The sequence below is a fragment of the Rattus norvegicus genome, chromosome 4 (assembly GCF_036323735.1).
Source record: "Rattus norvegicus strain BN/NHsdMcwi chromosome 4, GRCr8, whole genome shotgun sequence".
Classification (NCBI taxonomy): domain Eukaryota; kingdom Metazoa; phylum Chordata; class Mammalia; order Rodentia; family Muridae; genus Rattus; species Rattus norvegicus.
The window spans coordinates 15,427,820-15,442,041 of record NC_086022.1 but is presented as its reverse complement, the minus strand read 5'-3'; the positions used below and the strand labels follow the sequence as shown (position 1 = coordinate 15,442,041).

At 43.0% G+C, this 14,222-nt stretch overlaps 1 protein-coding gene across 32 annotated transcripts in view; it reads left to right on the top strand.

Annotated features, from left to right (window-relative positions):
• The window catches only part of Magi2 (membrane associated guanylate kinase, WW and PDZ domain containing 2), a 1,483,910-nt gene that overhangs the window by 1,320,386 nt on the left and 149,302 nt on the right, over positions 1–14,222 (top strand). For 19 of the 32 annotated variants that reach the window (NM_053621.2, XM_063285370.1, XM_063285374.1 and 16 more), the window contains 2 exons: positions 3,225–3,414; positions 12,403–12,444. In NM_053621.2, coding sequence (NP_446073.2) covers positions 3,225–3,414; positions 12,403–12,444 — 232 coding nt within the window. Of the gene's footprint in view, positions 1–1,976; positions 3,016–3,224; positions 3,415–5,374; positions 9,952–12,402; positions 12,445–14,222 lie in introns of those variants that run through there. The other 13 variants (XM_063285359.1, XM_063285354.1, XM_063285366.1 and 10 more) reach the window with 7 other exon arrangements.

Genomic DNA, 14,222 nt, shown 5'->3' with positions numbered 1-14,222 from the left:
AGTGAGGAAACTTCCTAATTGAGACCTGGCCCCTGCCCTGGTCTCAGCCAAGTAACGCCCAGGGACTTAACAAGTAAGATGCTACTCATAATGAGTTCGCATTGTCTTCATGTGGCAGGACCTAGGTGTGTGTCTCAAAGAACCAAACCCAGTGCCTTCATTGACCACCTCACCTAACACAGTACAGGAGTTAAGTTTACACTTGTTAGGTTGTGTTTACCCAGCTCCCAAAGGGAAGAAAACAAATTGTAGAAATATCATTTTGTTGGGGCAAAGCCTGTCTCTTTCCTAAGCTCTCTACTCACTTTATATCCCAAAAATCAGAAACGGGGGATAAAATAATTACCACAACACTGAGCTTCTCTGTTTTACTGTTTGATGTCTGGATATAAACTATATTTTTTCTCTAGCCACTCATAGTTCAAAGGTTATGCTATGAACCATAGCATCAGGAATTCATTCACTCATTAACAACTCATTAGTTCAAAGAGAGCAAAGTTTCTCCCACACATAGAAAATAGCTTCATTTCCATTGTCAATCTCGGGAGATGTTTACAAATCAACCTAGTTATGGTCACTGCTGAGATAAGAGCATCCCAATAGGCCTCTTGTAAGATAAATGTTAAGCAAATATGATAAACTGAATTACCCAAGGCCAGGAAAGCAATGGGTACAATAAGTAACATGGCCCTGAGCAATGGGACAATGAATTCAAGGTATTTATGGAATCTAGAAACCAAGGTCTCTCAGGAAGTAAGTCAACAGAACTAACCTTCCAGTTGAGCTCAGCACAGGGCTTCTCTAAACCAAGAAAAAGGTTTATCAATAGCCTCCCAGATTGGGAACGTAAGAAAGCCTAATTTGAGGGAGAAGGCTAAGAACTACATGGGGGTGAGGACTAGATGTCTACTTTTCCCCAGACAGGGATCTTGTACTTGACAGTTTTTAAAGCACCCCTGACGGAGTGACTGGGGTTTTGATGAATGTCATTGCAAGAAGTTATGGATGCTTCACCAGGCATGACCTGGACTTTTGACTAATCACCCAACCTCTGGGCTATAGAAATTATATAATTTGTCAATCTGCCACAGAGACTTTCCTCTAAAATGCCCAGAGTATTATTTGTTCTGTTAGCTTTATGATGTTTTTTTAGAAATACCAATATTTTACCAGAAGCATAGTTCCTTCAGTGGCTATATATGAGTAATATGAACACCAGAAAAACGCATGTGGATATTAGAAAACCCCACAGCAAAAAATGAAGGGGGGTGCATTTCCTGAAGTCCTATATTGACAAGTGGGATGTTAACCCATCTTAGACCATAGTTCTAATGTGTTTACTTTTTAGCTTTTATCATCTGAAGATTAAGAATCGGAACTGAGAAAGTCACAGCTAAAATGTACCCAGGTGGCACCCGAAAGCAGTCAAATTGATCACTTTTAAAAGCTATGCCTTCAAACACAATTTTAACCTGGTACAGCATAGCAAAGTCACCATATCAGATGAAAAGAAAACTGCCCTCCTATATAAATGTTTCTATTGTTTGAAATACACATTTAAGGGACTTTACTAAGTAGAAGTAAAAGCCCCAGTGAGCATAAAATTAGCTTTGATTTTCATGATACTTATAAGATTTGTCCCCAAAGTCTTATAGCTTAAACCAAATACCCCTGTTAGAAGTATAAGTTGGTTCTGACCAAGATCTGTTGCTGGACTTCAGGCAAGCCAATTACCTGTCTGTGCTTCTAGAGGTTATATTTAATGTGAGGCAACTGAACTCATCCTTGCTAGCTATAAAAAACATCTGGATGAAAGCTTGGGCAGGATCCCATACAGAAAACGATTTAAATCCAGTCTCGCTGAATTAAAAGTCAATAACCTACGTGCCTCCAAGTTTGCTGTGTTTAGTTTCAACTTGAACCCCTACCACAGTTCCAGACGGGGGGGGGGGGGGGGGGGCAGAGCAATCATTGCTGTCACCCACAGCATGTCTAGAGAGGACAGGTGTCTGTGGTCACTCCCACCCTTCAGAGTATTGGTAACTGGCAAGTAGGGATGGGGGTTGGAATTCTGACTAAAATATAGCCAGTGTCAAAGCAAGAGCAAGAAAATGAAGTAGGAAGCAGAAAGCTATATAGACATATCCGTTTATATAGCTTTAATTATGAGTTCATTAACTCTCTAAGAATGCTCTCTGAATACCTACTACAGAAGGGTCTTTTATCGACAGCTAGGACAGCTAGGTGTGGTAAGTGTTGGTGGGTGCAGGGGTAACGTTGAGTAGCAGCACCCAAATGCTTAGACCGAGTCTTCTAGGAAAGGAGGTGTTTATCTGCATCTGGCATCCAGGTAACACGAGGGAGAGGATGTAGACAGAAGGAGAAATATGGAGGCTCTGCAAAGCCTCAGAGGCAGGGAAGAGTGCAGGGGAGCCAGGGAAGGACTTGAGTAAAGCAAGCAGAACTCACGTCCTCGTGGGGAATGACGTTGATCCTGAGAACCGTACTGACCCTGCACAGGCAAGCTCTGGGGCAAGAGGCTATGACCATCCCGCCCCTCACACACGGCCTGCTCTTTAAAGGCAGAAAGATAAGAATCAAGTTTAAAGGAAGGGCTACTGGTCAAACAAAGTGAGGCCAGCAGCAGCCACAGCCTTCATGCTAAAAGGCTGCTGTTAGCTCCAGCTTCATGTATGTTCGGACGGAGTCGTGCATGGCCAATTAGGTAGCGGAGATATTTTAGGGGAGACCTTACAACACCCACGGTGTGTGAGACTTCCTAGAAGACGGCAGTTCGTTGGTGCCAGACGGTCGGTCACATACAGACTTTAGGGGAAGCAATGGAGCGTTCCGCTGCAGGGGGAAAGGGAAGGAATGTTCTAAGAGACGGTTGGCACGTACACAGAGGTTAAAAGAGCATGCGCAGACCACTTCGACTTTTGTTTTAGGGAAGTATATGAAATTGGGAGCATCTTACATTAAGACAAGTATTGCCCTCCTTCTGAACATATGCACGTAAGTGACCTTGGGATACGTGCTATATTTTATAAGGAAAAAAAAAGTCAGAGAAATGGAGAGTTTACCAAAGAATCCTAGCTAATACCCGGCAAGGTTACATAAGCTCGTATCCAACCCCAGGCACTCTCTTTACTTAAGCAGTCTGTGTTACATTCCCACATAGAAACAGAGGTTCGTCACGTTCTCTGGTCTCCTTTTCTTTTCAGATGGTGGACCGGTGGGAGAACCAAGGCAGCCCTCAAACAAGTTTATCTGCTCCGGCCGTCCCACAGAGCCTGCCCTTCCCACCTGCCCTTCATAGGAGCTCCTTTCCTGACTCAACAGAGGCCTTTGACCCACGGAAGCCTGACCCGTATGAGCTCTACGAGAAATCGAGAGCCATTTATGAAAGTAGGCGTAAGTGACAGCCACGTAAAGCAGGGGCCCATTGACAGTGGCCAACACCAGTCTGGGGGGTGCCTGGGGGCTGAATGATCTGGCATGAGCTTTCACCTTAAACGGCTCAAAGGTATCTCCAGAGTAAGACACCTGCTCTGCATTTGTCCTTCGAGCCCGGCTTCTCTTTTGTGTAATTGCACTTTAAGTGGGAATACTTTTATTTTTATGAGGTACAGCGTGAATGTTTCCGTACATGTACCTATCGTGGAATGATCGAATCAGGATAATTAGCGTATCCAAGAAAGGGAATCTATAATAGGAACATTTAAAATCCTTTTACCTACGTTTAAATATATATATTACGATCAGCTGCAGTCACATTGATGTGTGACAGAACTCCTTGCCTTCCTATCTAACCAGTCTCTGTACTCATTGATTTTTAAGAGCTGGGGCTTCCTTTGCGTTTGCCCCTACACCCCTGACAAAATGAGGATGGAGTGGGGTTGCTAGTTTGGTTCAAGTCACCAAATAAAATAGAGCAACGATTGGAACTTCTAATCCATTCAACCCGACCTCGAATCTAAAGCTTAAATTTTATTGTCTTAGAGCCTTGAAGGCAGTCATTGGAGAAGTCCAGGCCTTGAGTAAAATAAAATTACAGGCAAGTCTTTCCAACTCAGAGGCATGAATCAATTCGTCCCCAAAGCAAGGGAAAGCAGGAGCCAATCATCGCAGCCTGAATCTTCTGCTGCCTTTAATGCGCCTTGCCTGCGCATGCGCCTGGCTCCCTATCTGAAGACCTTTGGAATTATTTTGGCTTTTAATATCAAATGCATCTTCATTATGTCCCTTCCTCTCCTCTATGGAAACTAAGTGTATAAAGCATGACGCTGAATAATAAGAACCTAAGAGAAACCGCAGAGGAATCAAGCATATTTAAAAGGCCTTGGTCCCTGCTGCTTCCTTCATAGTCCGCTGGTTTCCTTCGCTTCCACCCACCAGCAGGGGCTCCAACTTCATCACAGTGTCCCGTGCACACAGTGTCCCGTGCACGCAGCCCTGGCTGGTCTCAGGGGATCCTGAAGCCCGCTTGCTCCTTTGATGAGTTCAGGGGCTGAGAATTATGCACCCAGCTGGGCGAGGGAAAAGCAAACATTACATCTTTCCCCGACCCTCCGTAACAGTTCATGGAAGTAATTTTGGTGGTTAGGACTGCAGGCCACTGAGAAATCGTTTTCCTCAGAATGAATCTGCATGCACTTTTAAATAATCAGTTACATCCAACTTACAGGGTTTCCTTCTGCCCTCTCTGGATAAATGTCTCAACGATCTTTAGACGGTTGTGTTCTTGGGGCAACTACTACAGTAAAGTCAGAGCAATGCGGGCAGTTAGAACTGAATGACGAAGGGCAGGAACTTGGGGTACTGGTGCTCATGAAATTGGGAGGGGAAAAGTGCAAAGTTATCCACCCAGCCCTTACTATGTTCCTACCTCAATAGTCGAGCATTTATTGAATCTTTACTTTGCTGTCAGCACTGTGGCAAGACACCAGAAATGATCAGTATGCGCTAGCAAATTTAATGGGGAAAGAAACAAAAGGCGTAGATGAGTGGAGGAAGGCACAGTGGACGCCCCTGCTTTCATGGATAAAACACTTCTATCGCAGGACTAAGGGATCATCGTCCCCACATCCTGGGCTTGCTTAATTGCACTCAGGGGCTGTGAGGAGTTGCTTGCTCCTGGTTTTGTGCCTTTGTTGGTCATTTGCTTCTGTCCTTGTGCAGTTTCCAGAGCAACGCAAAGCGGGATGATTCGGGGCAGAGGCCCCATTTGGATTGTTTCCAGCATCTTCTGTCTGAGAGTGCCTTAGACAGGAATTGAATGTGACCCTTATTCAACCCTAAAGCAATAAGGATTTCTGTAAGAAGCATCAGCCATTCCATTTCTGTTCGCCGCCTTTCTCCTCCTCCCCTGTAGCATCCTGGATCTGAGCAAAGCAGACGCCTCAACCACCGGCATCTTCCTTTGCCAGCCCCCCAGGGAGCTTTGTATCTCTCAGCAGCAGCAGCAGCAGCAGCAGCAGCAGCAGCAGCAGCAGCAGCAGCAGCAGCAGCAGCAAGAACAACAGTCCCTCCCACAGAGCCTGAGCCCACAGCAGTGCTAAGCCCACCCACCTCTGTGTCCATCAACCCTCTAAGGTTTCAAGGTCACAGGCAGTGTTTTCAGGTCATGCCCCTTGGGAAGCTCATTTCCTCCCCTCCTGGGCTTCTCTTCCTCCTGGTTACTTCATAACACTCAATAAGGTGTGAATGAAACCCAGAAACCACGTGAAGGTAAGAAAAACTCTGTCCCTGAAGGCAGGGGGAGCCTTGTGAGCACAGGCTTGTATACTCACCACACAAGCAGGCAGCCTTTGGTCCTCTCTACCCTGCTCACTTCCAAATACAAAAACGTTTCACTCTCACATTTTTTAGAGGAATGCATTTTTTGGTTTATTTAGACAGTCTCACAAAATTGCCCAAGCTAACTTTAAACTGGCAGCCTCCCCCCTCAGCTTCCCAAACAGTTGTACTGCATCGATGCTATGAAGTAGTAACTAATAATTGGAAAGCCCAGCCTAAGCCTCACCTTCACACAGGACTTTCAACGCAATGATCAGGAAGCACGTCAGGCCCAAATAAAAGTCCAGACTTAACAATTTCTCATTGCAAAACCCCTCTGCACATTCCTTTGAATCGCTTCAAGTTTAGATCCACCGTTGCTTCTGCCCGGAAGATTCTTCCCGAGAGAAAACACAATTGGTGAGAGAGGGGGGGAAAGTACAGACTAGAATCCTACTCTGATCAGGAGAACCCTTTGAAGTTTTCCCTGGTTTGGTACAGATCCTGGTATCCTCCCTTACAACCCTGCCAAGGACATACCAAGATTTTCACTTTCACACTTGGACTGGGTCACAGCCCCCAAACAGAAAGACGCTCCTCCGCCTACAATCCTGAGCTCTGCAGAGCTCTAGAAGGTTTGGGGTCTGTACGTTTGTATTTGGATGCAAGTCACCGCTCCCCCTGCAAATGACGGGAATTTATCAAAGGATGTAAATGCTGCCGAGCCTCATTTGTCTCCTAATTAGATTAAGTTGACAGTTTGATGTACGTGCACAGGACATCTTAATAAAGACGTGTTCCTTGGGGGAAACTGTGATTTTAAACAAAGGCGGCCATAGGCTAGTAGAACCCCATGAAGCGGAGCCTGACAGGTGGGTAATCTGAGAGGAAGCCAGCACCACCTCCCATCTCCAGGAGATGCTCTAAGATGAGGAGACACCTTTAAAAAGGACAGAAAGGAAGAGCCTTCACCCACAGGCAGGCGCCGCCTTTCATTTGAGAGCGCTGTGCCCAGAGATGGCCCCCAAGGACCCGCATCAATCAGCAAGAATGTACAAAGAATGTGTGTCTAAAACTCTGGTAGGCACTCAAGAGAGAAAATTCACACACACACACACACACACACACACACACACACACACACACACAAATCTAATTAGAAAATTAAGGTGAAACACATAGAGAAACAGTTTCTAAACGAGACTGCCTTGTGGAACACAGTAAATGGTAACATCGGGACTTGAATGTGTGCATTGGTACAGCAAAAATAACTACGAATGCTGGTGGTTTCCCAGCTTCCGTGTACAAGCCCACCTTGGCCCGTGGATAAGCATGCTAGGATGGCCTTTCCGATGAGCCTCATTAAGGCAGGGGCTTTCTTTGCAAGCACAAAAGGAACAACTTAAGTATCCAGTTTGCAAGCACTCCTAACGGTCGGCCATGTCTGAGGTTTCCAACAGGGAGTGAGAAAGTTATTCCAAATAGCCCTTACTGCTTCATCCCTCCCCACATGTTCTGTGTGCATGGTGCTAGCCTTGTTCCAACCCCGGATTTCCCAAGGGAAAATGGTTTTTGATGATAAATATAGTAAGAAATAAGACCGTGTGGGGGTAACCTCATCTGAGAGTTTCCTGGGCTGCCCTGGTCTTGATGGTCCTGTTATGGTTATTAATAGTGTCTCTGTCATTCTCCAGAGGTCAGCCTTATTTGAGTGATGAGTCATATAATTTTCATTTACTGCACGGCCTATTCAAGAACTAGCCTTCCTGACTAAGAAACGAGTATTTCCAACGTACAGATCCTGGCAATAAGTTTTAGCATTAAAACTAAGAAAAATACTTAGTTCCTTAGTGAAGTAATTTATTTAACTAATAAAGTTTTTTGCCTCTACAAGTTTTATCTCTAATCTTAGGATGACTTTTGCGGTGGCTTGTTTCGGTAGTCAAATCTCTGGTGAACGCCATACCCCTGCCCCCTATAACCTAGAAACCATAGATATGTTCAGATCTTAAACATGTCGAACTTAAATAGAGAACCATTGGCGAGGAAGTCTTGCACAGTTAGTATCAGGTCATTCGAGTTCTTAACAACCAGGCTAAATCCAATTCAACACTGCAATAACCCTGCACAGAAAGACACTTAATCTTGCCCATCTCTGCCCGATAGGAAGGATTGCATCTAGATAACAACAGATGCCAATCACTCGTCCTCCTCCTGGGGTTGGCAAGGCAACCTGAAGAACTTTCCCAGAGAAAGTGAGTGCTGCTCACTTCGGGCTCTTACAACGTAACACTCCCACTATTCTAAGGAAGCTTGACAGCTGAGGAAAGGAGAGGCCTGTCTTATTACCTCGTTTTTCCTAAGGCCAGGTTTAGTCCAAGAGTTTAGCTTTTCAGTATTAAGTTGTAGGGAGATTTCCTGAACCCACTCCAAAATGCAGCTGAAGCAGAAGAGGGTCTAACCTGGAATAGCGAATGAAAAGCTTCATCCCTTGACACTCTCCCTCACTGCCTGTCCCTTGCTCTGAAGCAGAAGGGACTCACCGCGAAGGTGGTGCCAAACTTGTTCGTCTCTTCGCATTGAACCTTGGTTACTCTAAATAGTCATTTAAGAAGTTCAACCCGTCCACGCTCCTCTGTGATATCACTCAAGAGTATGACCATGGACATGTCAAGGGCCCGTCTCTCTGATGACTCTGAAGGTGGAACATCTTTAAAAGCGGAAGTTCTCTGGAGTCTCTCCAGGAAGAGCTCACAACCATTGACTTTTCTTTCCAGAAATTAGAAACCATAATAAACCACCTGGGTCTCCCTGGCAAAGCAGCCACCAGAGGTGCCCACAGGTCACAGCCTAGTGGAGATGCAAGGGTTTTTTCAGTAGCGCCCCCAAAATGAAATTATAATCTGTAACAGATCAAGGTAGACAAACGTGTCTGCCACACTATGGCTTCTCCCCTTCCCTTTGGTCATTCATTCTTGAGCTGTCCTAGTGCACACACAGCTCATTTTCTTGGCAGACAAGTACTTATATTTCCCAAGGGTAAGTTCCTTCTTTGTTATTAGTCAACAACGGGTGGAGTTTGCAATGCCCCTTATCCTAATCAAAGAGTCATTAGGCAAAATGACGCCACCTACCACAGTACACTCCCAGAGACTCAGGAAAGTGATCTTGGAGTGGCTGCATCACACAAGGCAGTAACTTTCCCCAGCACTCAGAATGAGAGGCCTCAAGCACATGGGAGTCCTTCACTTGAGCTGGCCTGACCCCACCACCCCTTCTCCACAGGATACAATGCTTGATACTGCATCCTGGAAAGGACCGGTGTGTGGAGGGCTCTAATGCAGGCAGGTATTTAAGTAACCGTAAGAGTGAACCCAGGGAGCACACTTGCACCTGAACATGGGCCTTACCCCTCGTCCACTGCCTAGACAGTGATGCTGTTCCGCACCCTTAATTAAATTACCTCTCCTATGTGTTCTCTTAAGAACAATCTTATTTTAGTAAACTATTAAAATAAGATGAGATGTTAAAAGTGTTCAGACACTTTTACCTGCAGCTTAACATTGGAATCATAAGACGAGTGAAAATATAGTACATTATAATTTTAATACCCTCAACTGTACTATAAATGCAAATTTTTTCTCTGCCTTTTATCACTGTATTCTTGGAGTGATTTATGTTTATGATTTGACCCATGGGGGGGAAACTGTCTTTTAGTTGGCACTTCTAATATACCACTTTGCCTTTGTAACATTTTGGAAAATGAGATCGATGAGTCCATTAAAGCTGTGTTTGCCACTTTTGATACATAGATCTTGATTAGTTCGGAAATGTGATCTCAAAAATGGTATCTTTAGGAAGCTGTCTAGAAAACTTTGATATATCTTTATATCTATCGGCTTCCTTGTAGACTAAGAAACCACCACGACGTGAGCTGGTGATAGACACTAAGAGAAACGCGCTACAGCACAGCTTCTCGGATTTGCAAGATTAGATATAATGTCGTGGTTTGTGAATTTATTCTACTCAGTAATTTAGAGCTTGGTGCTTCTGTAGTTAGATGAAGGGTGGAAGAGTAGAAAACAGTGAAAACTAGGACCAAAACGTAGTCCTTATGTGAGAGTTCTTTAGTGTCAAGCGTATGTTAGTGCAGATTCCCTGTGTAACCCAAAATACATTTATGAATAAATGTAAGTACAACAGGGCTTCAGTGAAGGGGAGTGGCAGGTAGGTCCTGGTGAGGTTAGGATAATGTAGAATGTCAGGTTTACACTAATGGCAGTATCTAGAAGGTGGTAATTTTCCATCCCTGACATTCTGTCTTCCTGACGACAGGACATTTCTCATTTAAAATCCTAGACTGCCCCAGTAAATACGAAGGCTCTTTAGAAAGAGAGATCCTACCAGAAAACGAATTTGTCTTTACACAAATGATCCCTGTGCCCCGCTGGACCAGACTAACCCACTACACAAAAGAACTGGACTCCAGACTGAAACACCCAAATTAAGTCCTATTGTAGCACTTTTTGTCTGTAAAACATCTGTGTTTATGGTGCTCCATAAAATACAACTCTATTATAAAGTCATGGTAGCCTAACACTGACATGTTCTGTGCTCCATTCTCCTCAGCCTTCTTGAATAGTCTTAAGTTGCCCTTCTATAAATTTTAATAAAAGTAATCATTTATGTGATTATATAACATAGTGATATAATTATTTACATGACTATGATAATAACATTCTAAAGTGTATTCCAACTTAAAACTGACTTACATATTAAGTATAAGGGGGAGGATTTTTTTTTTTGCAAGAATATTTTCAACAATGTGTCTTCTGGCCTAGAAGGATTTAGTGGTAACTTTTAGTTAATTTTTGGCAATGTGGAAGTTCATCATAGTTCTTGCTTTCTTGCCTTCGTGCTCCTGCTCTGTCCTCTCCCCCCTTCCCTCTCTCTCCTGATTCCCCTGCCCCTCCCCTCTCTCTCCATATGTTCTTGGCCAGCCTCTACTCCTCTTCTCTCTCTCTCTCTCTCTCTCTCTCTCTCTCTCTCTCTCTCTCTCTTTATCTCTCTCTCCTTTCTCTCCCTCCCTCCCTCCCTTTCTCTACTACCCTCTCAACTCCCCTCCCCATGCCCTGTATAAACTCTATTCTATACTATAATAAAAAAGTTCATCGTGAAGGCAGTAATACCCTGCCACTCCCAGATGAATCTCAGATCATCCTAACATAGTCCTTATTAGGCTGGGTGTTTATTGGCAAAAGGTTTATGTACATGTGTCTCTTGCATGACTCAGATTAAACCTGATCACATGGTTTAGGAATATGTCTATGGGAAGAGCCTTAGAGGAAGGTGACAAATACTTGAAGATTGTAGGAAAGAAATTATACCAACGTGGACAGGAGCAGTAGCACATACACCTGAACTCAGCACCAGAGAGGATGAAGCAGAAAGATCCTGCTTGAGGTCAGCCTGGGCTACTTAGTGTTCCCTGTCTGCAAGAAGGAAGGAAAGAAGGAAGGCAAAAGGGGAGCAAAGAGAGGGGACAACAGAAGAGCGTAGGGGCGCTGTGTTTCCACCGTAAATAGTGAAGAGAGAGCACGTTATTAGATAGCGAGTCTTAATCATATGCAAGTTAAAAACAACAACAAAACATTTTCATCAAATTTTCATTTTCCTAAAAATGATGCTGAAGAGTTACCTGGGACAAAATACAGAATGAGTTCCATGAGTCTCTCGGCACCATGGGCATATCTTAGCATCTGCACAATGAGTGGCTTTGAAAAGACACAGCCAGGAGACCCCGTGTGTTTCCCCACAGGGAGTGCGATAGCTTTGAGAAGCAGATGAAAACTCAAGGGACAGGTTAGCAATGTCATCTTCTATACAGTCTGTATTTCCTTAGCACGTCTGTGAGGGCACAGGGAGGGCCTGCACGCACCCATCCTTACCCCACGAGAGCAGCTGGTCTCCAAGTACTCCCAGTACAGAGAACGGAAATCTCCAGGGCCTTAGAATTCTAAATGTGAGACATTCCTACATGGAAGAGGTTTTTCATGTCTTTGATGCTAAGGAGTCTGTGTTAGATATGTTGTGGGTCAAGTCATAATTCTCATGCAGGTTCGCTAGAACGAACAAGCTTAACTGAATTGCTTGGGTATAATTTCAGCTATCCAAATTATTAGGAATCTCAAAATATTTGGACTGGTATTAAAACAGTGTGATCATTGATTTTTATCTTAGTGTTTTATGAAAAAGTATTATAATAAGGTTTTAAAGGACTCTTGCTGCATAGATCTGGGGTTCTGAATTGACATACTTCCAAAGTAGTCTTATATTGAACATAACGATTTAATATCATTTGGAAAAGGTACTTTTCTGTACTCATAAAAGAATCTATATTTTTTATTTACATGTATGTGAAATACACTAACATACTTGACACACAGGCAGGTAAAACTCCTCACCAACCTCCACTGACTTTAGAAACAAGTGATCAAAAAGTGTAAACTTGAGTACAAGATTTGGGTTGGGGGAGTTTGTAGCATCGACAGAACAGAAAATAAAGATGAATTTTAAAAATGCCATAAATGAATCTCAACTTTAATTCCCCATTTTCCCATCCAGAACAAGTGCCACCCAGGACCAGTTTTCGAATGGATTCCTCTGGCAAGTATTGAGAAATCATAGTTCCGTGAACACATGTCTTCCACTCTGTGTAAACCAATCATCCTCCTGAGCAGTACCAACTTTTCACTATGTAATGTCCACTATGACAATTAATTCACCTACATGCTCACGTGGGTTCACGACAGAGAGCAAGCCTCATCATTGTGGGTCTGGATGCTTGCAACGAAAGACAAACATTAATGAACAGCCTTCGTTAAAGAGTTACTAAAAGACTGTACTTAGAGCCAACTGTGGAGGGAAACCATCAGACTAGACAGATCTGTGCTGCCCCGTAGAGCAACTGCCAGCCGCTAGAATGCACGTGTAGATGGAGTATCAAGTGTCTGTGATACCCACACTGGATTTCCCAGACTTAGTACAAAAATAAGCCTCGTTAATTGCTTTATATTAAGATGGTATCTGGATAATTGTTAAAATATATTATTAAAATTTATATCTGTTAAAAAATTTTTAAGTGGCTGCTTGGCAATATTAAATAACTCCTACAATTTATGTTTTATTTAAATTGAACCTTGCTAAGCCAGATAAATGGAAATAAGGTAGAATGTCTCAGGAGAGGAAAGTTAAATATTCCCTCCCCCCCCCAAAAAAAATCTTATTAAAGAATTTGCTAATATAGATTGAAATTATTTCCAGCTTAATTAAATACCTATATCAACTTGGTTTTTGAAATAATTCTAGTTACAAAACATACTTTGACACTATTTTAAATTAAGGCACAATATTATAGCTTCTAGTTTAAGAACTTAAGAAATACCTTAATACTTGGACTTGGGTGTTTTTTCCTAACTTGTCCCTTCCAAAAATACATCCTCGTTTATGACGTAAGCCATAATATATAACGTTTGTAGATACGAAGGAGGAAAAAGAAGAATTAGACTTCCCTTTCCTCCCATTACTAATGAGCGCCGCTGAACATCTGGTCAGACTGCTAGGTCTCTGGGTCCTGCACACTCAGAGCGCGTTGACAGCCCTGTTTCTTAGTAAGAGCTCTGCTGCACATCTGTGGGCCTCACACACATCCTAGTGCATTGCCATGGTGACAGCTCATTATCCACCTCAGCGTGCAGTAACACCCCTCGGAGAGCATGTGCACTGGAGATCATTCATCCCCTAAGTTTCCCTGTCACTTTTTGACTATGTACAAAACACAGAAGATACTGCTTAGCATCCAAACACTGTCTAAAGTAAGTGTTCAGCCCGGTCTGAAATCTTCAGACTGTGGCTGTTCTTACATCTGACTGAGCTGCTGACTCGAAAATCCTTGTCATGTTTAAAAATATCTCATGCCCAGGGAGAAAATGAGGCCTAGTAATTACGTTTAAAATGGAAATCAGGACTTAATGTGGCCTCAGAAAATATATTTCTTGAAAAAAAAATCTCAATGTTCAAATGTATTTTATTTAGGAGAAGGGTTGCCCAATAACTTGTTATCTTGATATATGTGCAAAATCATACTTTACATCTAAAATATAAAAGATAAAAGTTATTAGTTTGCATACCTGATTCTAATGTGTGACTCAAATTTTCAAGAAAGAACCAATCCAAATATTTTAAATATACACATAAATTATCAAAATATAGAAAATCATGACTATATTCAACATAGCTCTCTAATAAAATTTCTTATATGGTTAGAATAATTTTTTATCAAATTACAAAATGAACCTGGCTAGGGAGGTATCACAGAAACCACATGTGACTTATCTCGTTTAGGGTGTTTCTTTAGAATCTGGGACCATAAGTCAGCAGTGTAG